Source organism: Gymnoscopelus braueri (assembly GCF_963280865.1).
Source record: "Gymnoscopelus braueri genome assembly, chromosome: 10".
Classification (NCBI taxonomy): Eukaryota; Metazoa; Chordata; class Actinopteri; order Myctophiformes; family Myctophidae; genus Gymnoscopelus; species Gymnoscopelus braueri.
This window is the reverse complement of record NC_137611.1, coordinates 9,834,710-9,857,777: the sequence shown is the minus strand read 5'-3', so window position 1 is coordinate 9,857,777 and position 23,068 is coordinate 9,834,710. Positions and strand designations below refer to the sequence as shown.

The following is a 23,068-nucleotide window of genomic DNA, read 5'->3' as shown; positions in this document are numbered from 1 at the left end:
TAACCCAGGCCTCAAATAAATGATGAGTAAAGCAAAACTATTTGTAAGTAGGCTTGTTTGTCTGTCGTGTGTATTATACTATGCATGTCACTGTCTGTCTGTAGTCTCGCGAGCCAGACCTCCCACAATGTTCAAATGCTTCCGTCATACAGTCTGGAGCATACATGGGCAACTGGCGGTCCCGGGGGCCACATGAACGGCCCTCACCTTCACTTAATGCGGCCCGCAGGTTAATATCGGAATACTGATCTAGTCCTAATAATTCAGGATTCCAATTCCAAAATAGCAAAAATAGCCGATCTACAAGCTCAAAACGCGCCGCGATGCGACGCGTTTTCAGCTTGTAGATCAGCTATTTTTGCTACTTTTGTGTGACATCCTAGAATGATGAGTTCTATAGTTAATATGGAGATAAGACGTTTCTGCCCGACGGCAACAATATGCACTGTGGCCCTCTGGAGTGAGTGTGGAAATATGGTGGCCCTCTCCATCATCAAAGTTGCATCACCGCTGGTCTGGAGAAACGGAAGCTCTGAAAATGATCAGGCGATAAAGTGGCTGTGACTTCCCACTTCCGTTTCGTCTTTACAGTCGCGCAAATGTATCCTAATATAAATCAAAATCATCTAAGTATATATAGCTGGTTGCTTAGCAGAAAAAAAAAAGTAACGATATTCAAGATATATTTTCGTGAGCGGAAATGACGAACAGATGACAGCTTCCTCCCTCGGATTTCGGGAGGTGTAGTTCCAGACTCTATATAGCATTCAGGAGGTGTAGTTCCAGACTCTATATAGCATTCAGGAGGTGTAGTTCCAGACTCTATATAGCATTCAGGAGGTGTAGTTCCAGACTCTATATAGCATTCAGGAGGTGTAGTTCCAGACTCTATATAGCATTCAGGAGGTGTAGTTCCAGACTCTATATAGCATTCAGGAGGTGTAGTTCCAGACTCTATATAGCATTCAGGAGGTGTAGTTCCAGACTCTATATAGCATTCAGGAGGTGTAGTTCCAGACTCTATATAGCATTCAGGAGGTGTAGTTCCAGACTCTATACACGTATAGCATTCGGAGATTGTGGAATAGTTGTCTGGCTACGCGAGACTACCGTCTGCAAATGTGTTCACAAGAGGTTGCTGAAGAAGCCAAAAACAAACTCGGGCCGAAACACAGGCCCACCCGGCTCATCTACACACACCTCTAGGGCACACATGTCTTCCACCAGTAGTTTAGGCAAAAATTCACATTCTTTACATTAAGGGGAAAGTTGTGCAAAATAAAAACAAAAGATTCAATAAATAATCCTAGAAAAAAAGAAAAATCGATGCATACACTCAAGTTCGCTCGCCACAACAGCTGTAGATTCCCATTGGCTTGTACAGACCATTTAAGCATCTCAAAATGTTAATTATTTATGTACATTAAATCTCTGATCGAGCATGAAGGTCGGCACCACCACAGGTAATAAAAAAAATGAAAGAAAAGAAACAAAAGCCTTTTTTTGTTTTTTTGTTTTGTTATTTTAAATATAAAACGTGTGTCATATTAGCCTTGCGGCGAAGTGCCATTATCTCCACTGCAAAGCAAAGTCCACTCCGGGGGGCGTCCAAACCACCGGTTTCCAGTTCTTGGTCGTTTTACTCCCAGTATATAATCATCATCAATATTCACAGCCTTGCTGAGAGCCTCCTTATAGAACTTGTCCAAAACCTCCACCAACAACCACCTCACGATTACACCTCAGCAGCAGCAGCAGCGAGAGGAGCTGCTGGAACTCCTCGCCATTAATCCATTTCGACAGGGAACTCATCTGTGTCATTTTAAGATTTCTTTGGCTATTAAAAAATAGCAGATATTCTTCTGCCTACACATACGTCATCATGTCCTAGTAAGAGCGAATAGGAGAAGGGGATCAACGTCACGTGATGCCTTTGTTTCGCCCCCCAAAAAACGTCAGCTGTTCCAAAAACGGGCCAAGCAAAGGTTTTGACCTATTGGTCAAAAACCCGGATGTGTGTCTCAAAGAATACAAGCTCATAGCGCGGCTATGAGCTTGTAGATCTGCTATGTTTTGTTATTTTTTATCGTGAAAATGTATGCAAATCTTTGAATATATATATCTTTAAAGCGAACATTTGTAACTCAAATCTTTGGAACAAAAACTATCTTACAAATGTTCGCTTGAAAAAAATATATATTCAAAGATTTGCAAACGTTTTCAAGATTTTTCAAAAATAGCAGATCTACAAGCCGCGCTATGAGCTTGTAGATCTGCTATTTTTGATTAGCCAAAGGAAATCTAAAATGACAGAGATGCGTTCCCGGTCTTAAAGGGTTAACATACTTTCAGCCACAGGGAGGAATGAATGAAGCATTCTTTTGTGATCTTCAAAGTTCCCAAGGAAATAAGATGAAAAGAAACCCAAAAGAAAAAAGTTCATACTGGGGGGATGGTGGTGCATTTGTTCATTTTCCTGACTCGAGTTTGTCTCCTGAGGAGAGACGGGGTGGGTGGGGGGGGGGGCAGTCCCTTGGGGGGGGGGGGGGGCCAGCATCGGTGCGGCGGTGCCCGTTGTTGCTGGGTCTAGTTTGATGAGTTAGACTGGTATTATGAGGTTCCTTCTTCCTTCCTTCCAATGCGAGGTTGGTGCCGTCGTTCGGTGGTGGAGAGAGGAGGTCTGTCTATGAATTGCTGGCTGCGTTCTCGTTGCTAGGAGAGTTTGAGGAGGACGAGGACGAGGAGGAAGGGGAGAAGTTCATCCCTGAGAGGCCCGGGGGGTCCGTGGCCGTGTTCTGTCCGTTCAGGCTCTTCCTGCACACCGGACACGTGTCGTGCTGAACGAAACCAGACAGAGATGAGGGAGGAAATTAACAAAACCACTAAGACAAGAATATGGGTGACAAGACCTCCATTACAAGGATGTGAATCACTGGTTCCTTTCAAAATTGTCCAGAAAAAACTATTTTTGTACATATTAGTGTTTGTACTAGTAGATTCAATCAATCTGAAAGGAACCTGAAGTACTTTTCTACAGTAGCATGATTGAATTGGAACACACTGAAATTCAAACCAGGTACTTCAAAGACAGGCACGCTCAACTCTATGAGCTTATAGGTCAATGCAGGGTGCAGATTCATAACACCACGCACATCAAAGGAAACATCTGCACTCACAAAAGAAAAGTACCAAAAAAAAGGCTTTATTTAATGTGCCGCAGCAGTCGAACAGAGACGGACGCTTTTCGACCTTCTGGCCATCGTCAGCCAGAAGGCCTTCGCCACGGTGGCTGACCAACGTTTTCCTGACCAAACGGTTTGCCGACAACAGCTTCTGTTCTGTGTGTTTACGTCACACCAGACCTCGATCAGTGAGAGAACGGCACGCAGAGGGAGGTGGGGAGAGGGAGAGGGAGAAAGGGTTAGGGACAGGCCCAGGGAGGGAGGGAGAGAGTCTACTTCACCCAGGCAATAACTAGGGCTGTCACGATTACAAAGTTGACGATTAATTGCCACTCAAATAATTGCGATTAACGCAATAATAATGCACAAGGAAATTATTGACATATTTGATCATTTTTATACATGTAAAAAAGCACAAATAGCTGAAGTGACGCGTTGTAAGCTTGTATATCTGCTTTTTTAACATTTGAAAATATGTGAAAATTTATGTTCCAGAGACCCCCAGAAGCAAAGATTTGAGTTAAAATATATATATATTATATTCAAAGATTTGCACATATAAAAAAAAAATCTAAAATAGCAGATCTACAAGCTCATAGCGTGGCACTCGGTGCCGCGCTATGAGCTTGTATCTACTATTTTTTAATAGCCAAAGAAATTACACAGATTCTTCCCCAGTCTTAATGGGTTAAATGTAGAACACACTAGAACATACCTGCTCCAGCCATGGTACTATGCAGTCATTGTGAAACAAATGATTGCAAGGAAGTTGTCTAACTTTCTCCCCAACACGGTAGTCTTCTTTGCACACTGGACATTCTAGACCCGCACCTGTAAAAAAAAAGAAAAGAACATGGAAAGCAAACTTTAGCCGGTTAACTATTAAAGTCACATTATGGAAGTAAGTAAGTAGCCGTGTGGCCCATAGGGGGGCAGGAGCCTGTCTGTTGTTTCTGTAGGCTTGATGTACAAGCAACACCCTCTGGACATGATACTAGTATGTAGGGATGGGACAATAATCGTTATTATCGTGATAAAAAACACTCACAATAATCGTATAATCTTATTTTTTTTTAATGGCCAAATTTTTTTTTTATTGTTTTTTGGCCAAGTCTACACCTGCAACCACACGTAACTTCCACTTTTTTCTTCTTATTCCTCGTCTTTGTATTGGTATTGTTTGTGTTGGAGCGCCTCAGTGCGGCTGCAGAGTTCATGTGCAACCTCTTCCAGAGAGAGATAGAGACACTAGAAACTCTGCTGGAGACACAAAACAAACTGTGTAGACTTGGCCCTTTGAAATAAAATGTATTTTGGCCCTTTTTTTTATATTAGTCGACTGCCAGTCGACTATTGGCAATTAGTCGCCAATTAGATTCGACTAAACAAATCCTTAGTCGGGGACAGGCCTATATCGCAGAGATCTTAATTTATCGTGAAATTGTCCTCCGTCGTCATACACTGGGACCAATTCACCTTTGCTGAGCTGCATATCTGATACCACTTAAACACCAATTGGTAAAACGCACCTGTAAAGAACGTACTTGATACAGTCCTTTTTTCACTCTCTATATCTCTTTGCCAAAAATGCATCGCGTCGCATTGCGACACGTCGTGAGCTTGTAGATCTGCTATTTTTGGCAAGTGTTCCACCCCAGACTATGGATGCTGGGGTTCAAGAAGTGGTCAACAAAAGTGTCATTTTAAGAGTTGTAAGCATATTTTGAATACCGCGATAATATCATAAACCGCAATTATTTTGGTCACAATAATCGTGACATCAAATTTTCATATCGTCCCATCCCTACTAGTATGTCACATGATGTACAAGTACTTTCCCCTGGACATGACGCTAGTATGTCTCACACACACACACACACACACACACACACACACACACACACACACACACACACACACACACACACACACACACACACACACACACACACACACACACACACACACACACACACACACACACACACACACACACACACACACACACACACACACACACAGAGGACTTAACCCCAATCCAGCCCTTGATGCCGAGTGCCAATCCGGTGGGATTGAACTCCCGACCTCCCAGTAGTCTCAGGGAGCTCAAGGCCAACCGAGCTGGTTTCATGACAGAGGAGAGAGAGCGTAGAGACATAAAGAACTCACCCACATGTTCTTCTGTGATGGTGACGGTGGGTAAACTCTTTATCCTCTCTCTGTCTGCGGGCGGCGGCCCCGTGTTTTCAAACTGGTTCAATAACTGCCACACAAAAGGAAGAAAGAAACACAACCGTTACTAGTGACACTAAAGCTACAATCCGTGTTAACATTATGAATATGGATTTTATTACAGAGGATTTAAACAGGAGGTCCTCGCGGAGGTACTGCAGGGGGTCTGAAAAATTGTTGTTTGATTAAAGGGTCTACACCATGAATTTCATTTTTTTGGGGGTTTTTAGTATTTTTTGGGCTCCCCAGTGTCTCTTGTACCCCAAAAAATATATATTTTTAACATTCAGTCATTCATTCTCATTTCAGAGATTTTCAGAATGGGCGTGTCTGAACAGGCCATTTCAGAATGGCAATGCAAGTGACATCACTTGCATTGCCATTGCATTGATGCTGGCCAGACAGAATTGCTCAGTAGCCCCCCCCTGCCCAAGAGGACGTTTTGGTATTGCAGCTGAAAGTGCTGTATAAGCCAGAGACAATTGACTTGGGATGAGTATATCTGAGTGATGATTTAGGCTCAAACCTTTTGAAAACGGTTTGAGGGACATACACCATATGATATTAAATATAAAAAAAATAAAAAATAATTCATGGTGTAGATCCTTTAAACAATATTTTTATTCTTAAATATCAATTTGTCTTTAAACATAACATGAATCTACCCTATTGTAGCGAACAGATAAATGGAGGCAGAAGATGTTATCCTTCGTTCAGAAATGTGACATTTGCACGTGACAGTATGTTTACAAATGGCAGTGGCACGGCCACCCTACTCAGTCTGTACCGTATTACGTGTATGTTTAAAATAAAAGCAATAAACGCCTCACGCTGCGAGGCGTTGTGAGCTCATAGATCGGCTATTTCTAAATATTGAGGGTTTCAAAAGGTTAACTGTCTGAAAATACATGTTTAACATGAAACACAAGTCTATGAACCTACAGTATCTATGAAATCTAAGAAAAAATCTAATCCGCAACACAATTTAATTCAATATGTAGTATTGATCCCTGCTTCATCCCTCTCTCTCTCAGCTAGGGGGTCCTTCGCCTGAAAAACGTTGAAGACCCTTGTTCTAAACCTACGTCATACTTTGTGTCATGCGGCGAAAATAGCCTCATCTACAAGCTCACAAGGTGTCGCTATGCGACTTCCTTGTGAAGCTTGTACTGTAGAGAGATTGGCTATTTTAGCTATTTTTTCCTGCAGTTTCATACCCAGTGGAATGTAAAGCAAAGTAAAGACGTTCTCTGTGTACCTGAGTGATGATGGCGTCAAGCCCATTTGCACCCCAGGCATAGTCCATTGGATTAGAATGCAGCATACCCCTGCAACAATGGCCGGTCGCCAGCCAGCAGCACGGGAACATTGAGGGAGAAGAGAGAGAGGCGACATTTAGTCTATAAGGTCATTAAGCCATTAAGATCTGTGTCATTTTCAGATTTCTTTGGCTATTCAAAAAAATAGCAGATCTACAAGCTCATAGCGCGGCACAGAGTGCTGCGCTATGAGCTTGTAGAGCTGCTATTTTTGAAAAATCGTGAAAATGTGTGAAAATCTTTGAATGTATATATTTGTTAAAGCGAACATTTGTAACTCAAATCTCAACAGTTTTTTTTTAGAAAACACGTATGTTGCTATAATCAGTGGTTCCCAGGGATCCCCAGAAGCAAAGATTTCAGTTTCAAATGTTCGCTAAAATATACATATATATATTCAAATATTTGCACACATTTTCAAGATTTTTCAATCTTGTTTTGGGATGTCTGGAGCCTTGTTTTTAAGGCATTTGTGGTGTTATGGTACCATGAGGTGCATGCATAGTAAAAAGTAACATTGGATGAGTGCTCCTGTTAAGAGTCCTCAAAGTATTCTTACTGACCAGAGAGGAATTCCTGTACACAAATATTGTTCTTTGGTTGACTTTTTTGATTACTCTAGTTGCCATTTTATCACTGGAAAGATTTGCCTCTAAAATGGAAGCTAGGTAGGTAATTTCCCCTTTTCTTGTGATGACATTGTCAGCCACTTTTATTGTTTATTGTCTGCCTTTCCGAGGTTAAATTTAGACCCAAAGACAATGGATTCAGTTTTACCCAGGTGTAATGATAGCTTGTTATCAGCGAGCCAGGTGCAGATTCTACAGAGTTCAGAGCTAAGGGCTTTTTCAACCTGCAACTTGTCCCTGTCCGAGACCAGCAGCGCCGAGTCATCTGCTGTGGCTTGTACTCTGTCATACCGGTGTCACTCGCCACAAATAGCCCATGTACCGTACATACTGAATCATATGACTCACTCAGTTTAATCCATTAACTCTTTCACTGCCAAGAGTATTTTCATAAAGTACTCCCCCAGTGCCAGCAATTTGCGTTTTTTTTTATTTTTTAATTTTTTAATTTTTCATTCAAATAAATTATCTGATTGGGTTTTTAAACCCATAATACCAGTAGAGAGCAACAAATCGACAAATTGATGACCTCGCTGGCTCACTCGCCCCCTCCCAAACAGGCTCACGTCACATCCGGTCATAACCGGATGTTGACATTTTTGACAATCGTTGATCGGGCTAAATTACGATGTGATACACGACTACGATGACTGATCGTCACCCAGACCAAAGAGAGTAGACGTGGACCTCTCCGTTCGTTTTTTATACCGTGTGAAAAACCATGACTTTCCCTATTCTGGCCGAAAATGACCGCGGGAAAAGAAATTGAACCGGAAACGGAATCTGCGTCATGAAACCGGAACCCAATGAGTCTGAAGGAGTCAGGAAGCGAAAGTGATCATGAAAAATAAACAGAATAGCGCGACCACAGTCAAAAGTAAAAACTCGGGATTTCTCGTGCTGGCACGGAGGGTACTTGGGAAAAACTCGGGATATCTCGGGGCGTGGCACTGAGAGAGTTAAGAGCGGTAACGCATCTGTGTCATTTTAAGATTTATTTGGCTATTCAAAAATAAGAGATATAAGAGCACAGAGTGCAGCGCTATGAGCTTGTAGATCTCCTATTTTTGAAAAATCTTGACAATTTGTGCAAATCTTTGAATATATATATTTTTTAACTCCAATATTTGCTCCTGAGGGGGTCCCTAGAACAACATGTTTTGAGATGGGGGTCCGCGGCCAAATACATATAATTTTGATCAACTCCAATCTGGATCTGATTGGTCAGTCTGATGATAGCCCAGGTCAGGATAGGATAACCCTGTCTGTACGTTACAGATGAAGTAGACTAATATACATACCATGGTCCCATCCCCATGTTTGGCATGGCTGTAGGTGCTATAATTCCATTTACTAGCTGCTGAATAATCCTGTAGAGAGAGAGAGGGGGGGGGGGGGGAGAGAACACAAGTCACATTCTCTGAGTATTCTTTGATATTGAACTGAAATCTGCCAAAAGGACCAATGGCGATAAGGTGTAACGCAGCAGTAAGTAACAGGCCAGAACTAGCCTGACAGACAGTGTTGATTTTGACAGCAAATTTTGATTTAGTTTTAGTCATAGTCTTTTGAATACAATTCCATTTCCAAGTCATATTTTTGTCACCTGAAATGTTTTAGTTTTTGTCTAGTTTTAGTCGACTAAATATCATAAGTTTATAGTCAACTAAATCTACAGTTGATTTAGTCGACAGAAATTTATTTTGGCGGTGCCTTGATGGTGTCGTAATGGCTGATTTTACACTTGGTTGCATTGCTGAAAATTGGTTGGTTTTACATTGGTTGGTTTTACACTTGGTTGCATGCAGAAAATAGCTGATCTACAAGCTCACAACGCATCGCGCTGTGAGCTTATAGATCTGCTATTTTCAGAGCGCAACACCCGAGCGCAACCAAACTGTCTTTTAGTTCTACTGGATCTCTTCTCCAAAGAAGTGGCTATTATAGGCCGCATGAGCACTTTAAACCCATACGCTGCAGCGTCGGCTATTTCTAAAATAGCCGATCTGCAAACTCACAACAAATAAAAAGCAAACCCTTAACTACCAATACAAGCAACTTTACAGAAAAAAAACAAGGCTGCTTCGCTTATAACAAGCAGACATGGCAACACCGTAAATTTAGCGTCCTCTGGGTGCATCTCTCCTTTGCTGGTGGTGCTTTCATTGTAGTACAATAGGAGAGCCAAAGCTACTCCCTCTGTGCCCTTTTTATACAGTACCTGCCAGGCTACAGGTACAGGTGATGGCCCCATGAAGACAAAAGATACACATTTGCATTCCTATGGGTGACGGTCGCCTTCACTGAATGGACTCGGTGGCCATTGGCTGTGAGTCAGCCAATGAGGTAGACACACATGAGGGAGGGGGGGGGGGGGGGGGGGGGGGGCGTTCCGTTCACACGTTTCCACGGCACACCCAGCAGTCTCAGGCGGCACAGTAGAGGGGGCGCGGAACGGCGGTTGGGAAACGCTGTGTTAATACCTTACTAGTGTTGATTTTGACACCAAATTTTTATTTAGTCGTAGTCATAGTCTTTTGAATAAAATTCCATTCAGTTTTAGTCATGTTTTAGTCATCTGAAATGTTTGAGTTTTTGTCTAGTTTTAGTCGACTAAATCTACGGTTGATTTAGTCGACTAAAATGTATTTTGGCGGTGCCTCGATGGTGTCGTAATGGCTGATTTTACACTTGGTTGCATGCTGAAAATAGCCGATCTACAAGCTCACAACGCGTCGCGTTGTGAGCTTGTAGATCTGCTATTTTCAGAGCGCAACACCCCGAGCGCAACCAAACACAAAATGACTTGTCTTCTAGTTCTACTGGATCTCTACTCCTCTAGTCCCTCACTAACATTTTAATCTAGTTTTTATTTGTTGACGGAATCGTCAATTCATTTAGTCTTAGTTTTAGTCATCGTAGCTTAGTTTTCTTCAGTGAAAAAAGGTAGTCAACGAACATTTTTCGTCATAGCTTTAGTCGACAAAATCAACACTATACCTTACAATATCTGACTGTCTCACATACAGAATATAAGCTAACAGTATAACGTCCAAACAGAGAAGCTACCCCCCCACCTGAAGAATGCTTAAATTATACTTTTATCCATGCTGAAGAGTGAATGACTTAAAAACAACACACTGTTTCTCTCCATGACCTTGAGCTCTCCTGTTCTATGAAAAGAGCTCGTTTATGGAGTTTAAGGAGTATGACTGTCTCTGTCACACTCCATAAAATGTTCTCTCTCTCTTTAAAAAAAAACATTTTAATGAACTAAATGTCCTCTAAGAGCAACACTCAAGGATGTGGCCGACACAAAATGAATACCCAAGCATCTCTATCTAGCAGTATCTACACCTGTGACATTTGATTACACACAGTTCTATCAGTATGCAGTTTTATCACACAAATCTTCATTTCAGTTTTATAGCAATTTTTATAGCAGTTTTTAGAGCAATGAATGATATTCTTTTTTTCTAGGTAGTGTTAGTGATATTGTTTGGTTGAAACAAAAGTTTTTCGTTAAGGTTAAAGCACTATATTCTGATAGTAATCATTGCTATAGAGTGTGTGTTCAGTACAGGGGTCTGTTTCACATTTCAGCCAATCAGGAGAGAGTACCCATTTATCAGCTTCATTTTTATAGTGTTCGAGTTCCAATTGTGTCTGCTCATTTCTTTGTGTCATCACCTCCAATTTCACTTATTTAATACGTATCCTGACTGAGTTCTCTATCCTGATTGGATACAATTGATATCCCGACCTGAAAATGCACTTTCTGTTTTATAAAGAGCTGGAGAGACATGGAGACTCCTGTTACTGAACAAACACTCTATAGCAATGAGTACTATCAGAATATAGAGCTATTTAACACTTATTCTAACCAAAGAAAATCACTTACCCTACCTTTAAATAAAAACAATTCTAAATGAATAAATAGTTATTGTATGAGACGTTCTGTCTCAAGTTCCAGTTCTAAAATTAGCCATTGATTAAGTTCTGGCCCACCATCTAATGGCTTACGAAAGTAAATTCACCCGAGGCAAAAACGTACTCGCCGACCCCTGGCGTAAAGAATAAAGACGACATAATTGTTCTTTCTGCACCATGGCCTGTGAATAGTGGAAATGTGGGCATACTGTCAAGATGTTTTCTGAAGCAGTCCAACTAGAGAACGTTTGGATAATGGAATTCATGAATTAAATTACAGAGGTGACGTCTGCAGGGTAAATGTATATGACAACATAGAACAGGGGTGATGCAACTTTGATGATGGAGAGGGCCACTATATTTCCACACTCACTCCAGAGGGCCACATACTGTAGCATGTACTGTCGGGGCCATTCTATGTCACACAAAAGTAGCAAAAATAGCCGATCTACAAGCTCAAAACGCGTCGCAGTGCGGCACGTTTTGAGCTTGTAGATCTGCTATTTTTGCTATTTTTGAATGGGAATCCTGATTTATTTTGTGCTACTTTTGAATTGGAATCCTGAAAAGCATTTTTTTAATTTAATTTAAAATACAAATACATTGGATATAAAAAGGACATTAGAATTGTAATACTAGTCATTAAGCTACTAAAGTTATTAAAGCGGGTCATGTTTGCATGTTTGGAATTGTAACAGCTGAAATCAATACTATATCAGTATTCCGATATTCACCTGCGGGCCACATCAAGTGACGGTGAGGGCCGCATGTGGTCCCCGGGCCACCAGTTGCCCATGTATGAAATAGAATAACATTGAGGAACATTAGGGAGCATTTTTGACTCAAATCTTTGCTTCTGGGGGTCCCTACTCCCTATTACAAAATATTTTGAGATGGGGGGTCCACGGCCAAATACATAACATTTTGGGGGTCCCTGACATGAAAAAGTTTGAGCACCACTGCCATTTAGACGCTAGGTCTAAACAGGTTAAATGTTATGATAATTTATTGTTCTTATCGTTCCAAATGTCTGAATTATAAAAATGACAGTTATTGCAGAATGGCGGAAGGAAGGGGAGGGGGTGGGGGGGTTCGCTCACACAAGCTATAGACCCGCCACTGGCTGCTATGAACTCAGGCATTGTAATTTTCTCCCTGAACAACTTCATGAAGTGATGGATGGAGCAACTGTATATCCATCACTTCATAAAGCTGCTCAGGGGGAAAATTACAAACGCTTCTCCCTTTCAGGATGTAAACAAGGTTATGTACATGCTGCTCAGGGAACGGGAGATCAATTAAGTGGTCTGTCATTTTTTAATAGCGCCGTTTAATCAGAGAGCTTTTAACAATGAGCGTTACAGTATATATATCAACCCCTTATTATTATAGCATTTTTTTGAGTGCCGATCTGTTCAAAATCATTTCTGTTCTATCTAATTGTATTTTGGACCGTAGAGTGTTTTAACTTCACACTCAAAAACTCCCTGCTGTGAAGTTCACAGCAGGGAGTTTTTGACACAAAGCTGCTGTTACTGTCATTAGGATCTATCTAGACAACAACTGTTCCAAGGTCCATTTCCATGTATATACTTGTACTCAAGTATTGCACTTAAGTACAATTTTGAGGTATTTGTACTTTACTTGAGTATTTCCAATTTTCCAATCCTTTTACTTCTACTCCACTACATCTGAGAGGCAAATATTGTACTTTTACTCCATTACTATTATTTGACCACTTTAGTTAATAGTTACTTTGTAGGTTTAGCTTACAAAATATACACACAACTTCAGCCCTTAAAACTTTGGCTATTTGAAAATAGCAGATCTAGAAGCTCACAATTGTAGATCTGTTATTTTCAAAGGAGTTTTGTACATTTTATAAACTCGTGAAATGGGACATTCTGCAAAATTAGTACTTTTACTTCTGGTACTTTAAGTACATTTTGATGACAGTGCTGTTGTACTTTTACCCAAGTACATTTTGAATTCCAAACTTTTACTTGTAACAGAGTATCTCTATATTGCAGTATTTTTACTTTAGTAAAACAATTGAGTACTTTTTCCACCACTGATTTGTGATTTCCACACTGCTCTTTTAGCTGGTTCAGCAATACCATTGATGGTGTCTATAAGTGCAACAAGCCTGTCCGTCTTAGTATATACCATCAGTGGCGTACTGTGGATCTTTTTTTAGTAGTGGAGTGCTACGTCACACGCACGTGCACACGCATACAGGAGGACTGTGCCCGTTAGGGCTGGTCAGTTTAGCTTAGCAACCTAGGCTGGCTAGCTCTGATGTTGTATGATCATGATCTTCACCTTCACATCTCCACCATTCGCACACAAATGGTGGAGGAAACCATGCAAGGTACTGAACCATCATGTCATTGAAGGCGGATATTGTTCACAAAAGCGGTCAAACATGGTGAAAATAGCAGAGCTACAAGCTCACAACAGCTTGTAGTCGTAGAGGGACTATTTTCTCTATTCATGTACAAAGATAAAGCACATCCTCAAGCTATGGTGCTTAGCCAAACTGCAAGGGCAGCAGTTAGTTTTATGATGATTTAACAGATTGCCTAGAGGTGAACTGTGTGACGTATGGCTTGTACAGAGGTGGGTTTTTACCAGTTTGCTCAAAGAGCGGGCTGGTCTACGAACAGACAGAGCAACTAGTCGACACCTATGCGAGACCTTTTCGACTTTTCCATCTTTGGCTGTCCTAAAAGCCAACGGCGGTCGTCCTCCCATGCTATGGCATCATAACCCTACCAGACACGCCTGCCTGCCCTGGTGACTGCTCGCAAGTTGTCGCAACTTAACTATCAATTCCAGCGGCGTTTGGGCTGTTTTGGGTGTGAAAAGCTTGCAGCAAGCTGGTATAATATGAATGTGTAATTTCTTGTTTTATTTGTAGATTGTAAACCCTTTTCTTGGTTTCTCTTGACACACTCTGTTTGCTGCTTTATCTACAATGGCCCTGTGTACAGTATGTTATACCTCTTGCTCTAAACATAGCTTTGTAAGCTTCTGTCTGTTCTTGAAAAGAGTTTTCTGTACTGCAAATTCTGCAAATCCTACAGGACTGGCTGATAGGCAAACCGTTTTATTAAGGGAGTGGGAATGAAATGAGTCACTTCTGAGTAGTGAGTTTCTGTACCAAAGGTACATCTGTTTGAAAAGTTCAATTTTCTAACTCTTAACTTGAAGAAGACCGCAAGCTTGAAACATCATTGCTTTGGGTGCTTTTTGACTATACTATGCCGACCTCATCCTTCAAAAATGTTGCTTTGGGATTGAGAACGAAATCTGTGTGCAACGTTGATGTTAAAGCAGGATTGGACCAGAACATCTGGCTTTGGTTGTGCTCTAGTTTACAGCAGTAGAGTAATCATGACAATATCCTAATAAAAAACACAGAGCACTTTATGACAGAACGTAATGATTCTACCAAAGGGGTTACTGCAGCTTCATGTCACTATAGTATCGATTATTAAAAAGCTGACTTAAAGACGGGGTGCCGTGATTTTCAGTGATCCCCCCCCCCCCCCCCCCCCTAAAACATAATCATCAGGTATTATGGTTATACTAGGAAGATTTTTTTTTAAAGTGTACAGAAATTGTTAAAATTATGTTTTTATGTGGACACGCCTCCAGTTCATTAAGTATACCTGGTTCTCACCTTAGCACCTCCTCCACCACCTTAGCACCACCCACCTGTCCTAGTCCCTCCTCCTCCTCATGCCCACACCTGTTGTGTTATAATAATGAGGGGGAGGGTATAATTTTACAGTGTCATTAAAGTGCTGTTTTTCTATTGGCACGTTTGACCCTCAAGGTTTCAGCCTCCAGGCAGAAACTCAAAATAGTCAGAGAAGACATAAAACACCATAAAAACACCACCAGGGGGCTTAATGAAGTTCTATCAACCTCATAGACACATGAAAAACAGAAAAGGTGCAAAACCATGGCACCACCTCTTTAACAAATAACTGACCCCTCTAACGTGGGCACGCCTTCCTGTCGCGGACCCTGTCGTCGGGGGACGTGGCGCCCCCGCGGTTGCCGTGCGCTGTAGCGTTGCCGTGACCCCAGTCCCATCTCCCGCTCCCTCCGGTTCTCGGCGTCGCGGTTGTCCTCCGTGGGAGGCACCAGTCCCGCTCGGAGGTCGAAGGCGTCGTCGAAGATGCCCAGGGCGAACTGGCCGTACCCGGGCGGGAACGTGAACAAGTGCTGGTGGTCCATGGTCTGGTGAGAAAGAAGAAGGAGGAGGAGGAAAAAAATATGTCATCTTAGAGCAGTGGTTCTCAACCTTTTCAGGCCGTGACCCCCCAAAATAAATCCCATTTGAACTGGGGACCCCCCCCCCAAAATAATCATATTTGAACTGGGGGACCCCCCACCCTGAAAAGCACTTGGAATGTTTTGTTGGATTCGGTTCCACAGATTAATATTGTGAAAATAGCCGATTTTTGAGGTATTAAAAAGATCTTAACTCTTTCAGTGCCATGCTTATTTATGGAATTTTGGTTCCACATTGAGTGCCACAACCAAAATTAATTGTAAAAAAAAAGTGCTTAGGAGCCGAGATACAGCCTTTTTCAGTAAAAAGTTAAACAAGAAGTGAATGGAGCAGCAAATCTTCAAATCATCATATCTTGGGTTCTGAACATGTTTTTAAATTTTTTTTTTTTTTTTTTTTTAAATCATGACGTATTTGACGTATTGTGGCACACGGGGCGTTAGGCCTCATGACGTATTTGACGTATTGTGGCACTGAAAGAGTTAAAAGGTCATTAAATTGTCACTTCACTGACATCTGGGGTCCCCCCCCCCAAAAAAAATCTTGAGGGGACCCCACTGGGGGTCCCGACCCACAGGTTGAGAACTACTGTCTTAGAGAATGAGGTGCGACACATCAAGCCAGTGACTCTCAAACGTTTTAATTTCAAGGACACCCACTTTAAAGGTTCCATTTGTACACTCTCTGAGTTACAGACCTGTAAGGGTCCATTTGGTTACTAACTATCAATTTAGCTGGGGAGTGGGGACCCCCCGGAGGGCCCCGGAGCCCACTCTGAGAACCACTGCATTAAGACATTCTCTTGTTAAACACATTAACCCTGGTATCCCTATGTTGTGCATGTCATTATAGGAAAGAATTCTCAACAATTAGCCTAAGCCTACATGCTTATACTCTGTACGTGTCGAGAGGTGAAAATAGCAGATCTACAAGCTCACACAACACCTGTAGATCTTGCATTGACGGACCAACCAATTGACCAACAGAGTGACTTATCCTATCGATGAGATCGCTAAACACAAAGCCTTTATTGAAAAAGAAATATGTATTTATATTCAATTCATGGCCGAAGCTATGAAGAGACTGTGACTTGTAAATGATGCTGGTATAATCGTCCGATACAAGTACCATTCACACATAAAATCTATGATTGGATGTGACACAGTTCTCTTTAATTAAACAAAGACAAAACTGAAGTAAGTAATTGTTTTTGGAGACAAGGAAGAACGATTAAAAGTCAGTGCTCTGCTCGGGTTCAGTCGGTAATGTTAAAAGCACACAATCCAAGCCAGTGATCGTAGTGAAAGTCATGGAGCTGAATTCTAACAGCCACATAAAACACAATTACAAAGTCAGCCTGCTATCACCTTAAGAATATATCAAGGATTAAAGGATTTATGTCTCAGCAAGATTTGGAAAAGAACGTGTCCGTGCATTCATCATCACCATAACAGTGTCTTTACAGATCTCCCCCCCAAAACAAATCAATCAGACGACTGCAGTTGATGAAGAAAACTGCTGTTCCGAGTCCTTACTATTACCAAGGAAGTGGATAATATATCACTCCAGTTGAGTTCTCTGATCTTTACAGTGGCTCCCTGTCTGTTTAAGAGCGGGAACGCGTCTGTGTAACCACTCTAACCATTATTTTATACTTTGGCTATTCAAAAATAGCAGATATACAAGCTCACCGTGCTATGAGCTTGGCCTTGTAGATCTGCTATTTTCAAAAAATCGTGAAAATGTGTGCAAATCTTTGAATATATATATTTATTTATTTTTAAAGTGAATATTTTTAACTAAAATCTTTGCTTCTTGGGGTCCCTGGAACAACATATTTTGAGATGGGGGTCCGCAGCCAAATTCATGTAATTTTTGGGGTCCTTGACATGAAAAAAGTTTGAGAACCACTGATATCATAGAAACATACGTTTTTTCAAAAAACTGTTAGGATTTAGAAGACATTTATAGAATCCCCAGAAGCAAAGAAAAACATTTTCTTTAAAAAATATATATATATTCAAAGATTTGCATAAATCTTCACGATTCTTCAAAAGAAATAGCAGACGTACAAGCTCATAGTGCGGCACTCGGTGCCGCACTATGAGCTTGTATATCTGCTATTTCTGAAAGTTTAAGTTAATGGTTAAAATCTAAAATGACAGATGCTTTCAATGCTTAAACAACCGATTTAAAAATGACTGCTGTTGGTTTACAATGCATTGAATGGTTTTTAGGGCTAAAAAAATAATAACTTTTCTGGTCTTGTGCTACAACATCCAGACTTCTCTCAGATCATCTGGGACAGGTCTAGTTTCTGAACCCAGAATCAGAACTGAACGTGGATAAGCGGTTCAGTTCAATGTTCAGTTTTTACGCACCACCACATATCTGGAACAAACTCACAGAAAAAACGCAGCCCCGCAGGTCTGCTATAACTCTTAGATTTTAGACCAAAAGCTGAAGATTTGTCTCTTTGTTGCTTTCTTTTACTGAGGTTTCTGATTCATTCCATGTGCTGCAGTGTATTATCCACATCATTTTATCCGTTTTATTTTAGCTTTTTAACTATTTAATAACTATTTTGATTATATCCAAAATGTCCTCTTATAATGTGTTTCTTTTGCACTTTGCCTTAACGTTCTTAATCTTTTGTGTAAAGCAGTGGTTCTCAAACTTTTTTCATGTCAAGGACCCCCAGAATGATATTTGGCCGCGGACCCCCATCTCAAATATTTTGTTCCAGGGACCCCCAGAAGCAAAGATTTGAGTGACAAATGTTCGCTTAAAAAAGAATATATATATATGCAAAAGGTTTGCACAAATTTTTCAGAAATAGCAGATCTACAAGCTCATAGCGTGGCACTCGGTGCCACGCTATGAGCTTGTATATCTGCTATTTTTGAATAGCCAAACTATAAAAAGGTTAAAATTATTATGATGATGCTATATTAACACATTAACACATTTTTCTGGGGACCCCCTGGAACCCCTGGGGGTCCCCGGACCCCACTTGGAGAACCAATGGTGTAAAGCACTTTGAATTGCCTGTATACAAATACAAAATTCTATAATAAAAGCTCACACACACTGACCTCGAAGGGTTGACGGTTCTGGTCGCCTGTCGGGGCCGATGATGATGATGATGACGACCCATTATCACTGCTGTGTGCAAGTCAGGGGATAAAAAATAAGTGGAAATTAATGCTTCTGTACTCCAACACAAAAAACAGCCGAATACACCATTGGTTTAAACACTTTACCCTCTGTTCTCAGGAAGCTCTTCGATGAAGCCAGAGTCACAGCGTGGACAGGTGTAGTCCTGCAGGGAAAATGGGAAAATGTGTGATAAATATATTATGTTTTAAACCTCACTTCATGGTGGCCATGTTATGCACACATGTGCATTCTGCATATTATGAAAACGTTTCTAAAAAGATCATGTACACACACCTGCATATGATGCTAATGATCTAAAACCTCATGTACATACCTGCTACTACATACACTATCTGTATATATTATGTACCGTATACTATTACATTACAGTCATTTAGCAGACGCTTTTATCCAAAGCGACTTACAATAAGTGCATTCAACATAGGTAGGGAACAAAACTACTAATCACCAGAAGTATTAAGTGCATTGTCTTCTAAAACAAGCAACCAAGAGTAAAGTAAAAGTGCAATATATCAGCTACCTACTTTCATAAACAGATGTGACAAAATAGGAAAATCAAATGAGCAAGAGCTAAAACAAATAAGTGTATCAAATAAACAAGATCCAATAAAACAATAAAACAAGAGTTCGTACAACTAGTTAACAACAAGTAGGCAAGGCGAAGAGGAAGGGTAGTGTTTCCTGAAGAGGTGGGTTTTCAGCCAACAACAACCTGTTTCTATACTGTGTTCTTTTTTCTTACCTTTCTCTACCTCTATCCTCTCTCTTCTCACAGAAACGAAATGACGGAGCATGCACACACAACAAAAACAAATCTTTGTGTGTAAACCTGTGATGTGACAATAAAGCCGATTCATCAGGTGCCGTTACATCAATAAATGTACCAAAAAAATAAAATAAAGAGGAGAGTCCCAGGGTTTCCAAGAAGGCAAAACAATCCACCGCACAATGCAAGAAAAAGTGTTTTAATGCCTTCATATACGTATACCTTTACAGTGTTTATCTATTCTAGGCACAGGAACACCAAATATCTTAAAAATACGCTTTTAAGCTGATCTTAAAGGGTAAGACCACTTTGGTAGAGGTTTGGTTTGTGTAGTTACCTTGCCATGATGTAACTCCAAAGGTGGACAAGAAATGAAAAATAATTGCTCCATTAATTAGAAATTGATAATTAAAAATATGCTCCCCATTGACTTACATTGTACACTGAAACAGCTCTCAAACTCACTCTTTAGGCCCATAAACGAACCCAAACATAGCTGATTCAGACAATATAGAACATCACCAAACCCAGTACTGTTTATTTTTTTAATAAAAATGTCAACTTCCTGATGATTTTACTATTTGAAGATCCGGATCCGGATCCGCCGATCCAGTCCAGGTTTTCTTTCTAATAAAAATAGCTAAATCAACAGTAAGTTAACATTTTTATAAAAAAAAAAAATAGTACTGGGTTTGGTGATGTTCTATATTGTCTGAATCGACTTTGTTTACATTCGTTTACATGCTAAAAGAGCGACTTTGAGAGCTGTTTTACTGTACAATGTAAGTCAATGAGGAGCATATTTTGAATTATCAATTTCTAATCAATGCAGCAATTATTTTTTATTTCTTGACCACCTTTGGAGTTACATCATGGCGAGGTAACTACACAACCCAAACCTCTACCAAAGTGGTCTTGCCCTTTAAGGCCATTTTTGTGTCCATGTGTCAAAGATAAATGCTGTAAATCAGGGGTCTTCAACATTTTTCAGCCCAAGGACCCCCTTGCTGAAAGAGAGATGAAGCAGGGAGGGACCAGACTACATACTGTATAAATTGTATTTTCATAGATTTCATAGACCAACATCAACCTCTTTGCCGAAAATAGCCGATCTACAAGCTCACAACGCCTCGCAGCGCGAGGCGTTGTGAGCTTGTAGAACGGCTATTTTTGGCTTGAATAAGGATAATTAGGTTCAATTGGGTCATATAAAAAACAATATCCCATCACACAAAGATTTGGCGGCCCCCCTGTAGAAACTCTGAGGACCCCCTAGGGGTCCCGGACCTCCTGTTGAAGACCCCTGCTGTAAAGGAAGTCGTCTCCCTCCTCATCCGTTTTGATTTATCAATAATGTACAACATAACAACAAGACATGGTCCTGCAAACGGGTGTGACAAGAAAAAATAGCCGTCTAGGAATGTTACACAGTAAAAAATAAATCCTTAGTGATAATTCAACCACTGGTGACCAAATGGACCTGTGAGGGTCATTTGTACACTCTCTCAGCGCGTTAAGTTTAGCACCGATGATTTGACTATGTACTGCAAGATGACAAATAAAGTTGGTTATATTATAACACACTGTCACAAGCTGTCAACGGCATGTTTGTGTGAACTGAACACATCATCATCATCATTTAGAGCCAGCTTTCAACCCCTGGTAAAGCTAACAGACTAGATGACTGTTGGAAAGGCACTGTACATTTCAAGAAGCTTCCCCTGAATGGAATACCGCCAGCTGATTGTTGAGGGCAGGTTGAGCTGTTGTTTTGGGGGCTGCTGTTAAACATGTGCCGCCTGCCTGCCTGCTCAAAAGTACATCCTAATATTGTCCTAAAGTTTGTCCTCTTCTGTACAACCAAGGTACATGTACCCCCCCCCCCCCATCCCCAAAAAAGGAGCTCTAAATCTACAAGCTTCTAATAAAAAAACAAAACAGGAGCTGATCCTCTCTCACTGACAGTTAAAAACCATCGAAACCCATCATAAGCTAACCCAGGTTAGCTAACCAGCTATGCTTACAGAGCAGTGTTATAGAGGAAGCTGAACTAGAACAATTCTGTGCAGTTACAATTTCATACAGTATAGATATACAGTTGAAATCATGATACAAAACGACATGTTGTAAACAACCAAAAATGATGCCATGATCTAATCATCATCAGTGGTTGTTGTGACAGCAGTGTGTGACACACACACACTATTAAACTATAACCCAGGTTAAGCTAACCTGCTACAACACAGAGACAGACAGTACAGACAACCTGACGCAGAGAGAAAGAGCACTTTATCTTATAGATTCAGTGAAATTATGATTTAAATCTATAAAATGTCTAACAAACTAAATGGGTGCCATCTGTCTGATCATCATCAGTGGTTGTGACACAATGATAGTTGAAACTATAACCCATGCTATAGCTAACCTGCTACACAGAGCCATAGAGACAACCTGCCTGAAGCAGAGAATGGACAGATTGTGAGATTCTGTGAGATAATGATATAATAAAACTAAACATTCTAACAACCAAATGGTGTCATATCTGATCATCACAGCAGTGTGTGACACTATACAACTATAACCCAGGTAAGCTAACCTGCTACACAGAGCCAGTAGAGGCAACCTGAAGCAGAAAAGGAACAGATTCTGTGAAATACTAATATAAAACTAAACATTCTAACAACCAAATGGGTGCCATATCTGATCATCAGTGGCTGTGACACTGTTCAAATGACAGTTGAAACTAAACTATAACCCAGGTTAGCTAACCTGCTACACAGAGCCCCATAGAGACTACCTGAAGCAGAGAAAGGAACACATTCTGTGAGATAATGATATAAAACTAAACATCTGATCATCACAGCAGTGTGTGACACCGTATGGTGACACACACACACACGCACACGCACACACACACACACACACACACACACACACACACACACACACACACACACACACACACACACACACACAGACAGAATAAACCCTGGTGGTCGGTTCATCATGGAGGCTCTAAGGGGCTCCATGGAGGTTGAGGTATCTCTCTCTCTCTCTTACCGGCAGCTTGGGGCTGATCTCTGCCGAGCAGCGGTGACAGAAGAACCGGCATGATGAGGAGGAAGAGGAGGAGGAGGAGGAGGGCCGCCGTGGAGGAGCTTCAGCCATCTTCTGATGAGGAGGAGGAGGAGGAGGAGGATGGTGTGTATGTGTGGAGGAGGAGGAGGAGGAGATGTTGCTGAACGGAACGGACGGACCGACGGACCGACCGACCTGCCTACGGAAGCCGATGAGGGACAAAACACGGCAGGAAAAAAGGGGAGAAAAAAAATAAAAGAGAAAGAAACCGGCCAAAAATATCAAGAAAACCATGGAAACACACATAAACAAAATAAAATAAACATTTAAAATATTATTATTACTCTTACAAAAAACTAGCAGTAAACATAAACTAATATAATTCTAATATTATGTTATCAATATTTATATCAATATTTTATTTTAAGTTGTATTTGAATTGTATG

At 40.9% G+C, this 23,068-nt stretch overlaps 2 protein-coding genes across 3 annotated transcripts in view; one reads left to right on the top strand and one right to left on the bottom strand.

The window, feature by feature from the left end:
- The window catches only part of plekhj1 (pleckstrin homology domain containing, family J member 1), a 387,353-nt gene that overhangs the window by 287,868 nt on the left and 76,417 nt on the right, over nucleotides 1-23,068 (top strand). The window lies entirely within an intron of this gene.
- Nucleotides 904-22,750, bottom strand: LOC308093013 (E3 ubiquitin-protein ligase RNF126-like). 2 transcript variants are annotated; one of them, XM_080439201.1, is made up of 9 exons: nucleotides 22,605-22,750; nucleotides 18,862-18,920; nucleotides 18,694-18,763; nucleotides 15,293-15,543; nucleotides 8,664-8,732; nucleotides 6,673-6,742; nucleotides 5,352-5,445; nucleotides 3,898-4,013; nucleotides 904-2,837 (listed from the first exon to the last, which is right to left on the bottom strand). In XM_080439201.1, the coding sequence occupies exons 1-9, from the start codon at nucleotides 22,710-22,712 to the stop codon at nucleotides 2,685-2,687; spliced, it is 990 nt and encodes a 329-aa protein (XP_080295327.1). In that variant the 5' UTR covers nucleotides 22,713-22,750; the 3' UTR covers nucleotides 904-2,684. The 2 variants fall into 2 exon arrangements, with proteins under 2 accessions (XP_080295327.1, XP_080295328.1); XM_080439202.1 differs by having other exon boundaries at nucleotides 18,694-18,760.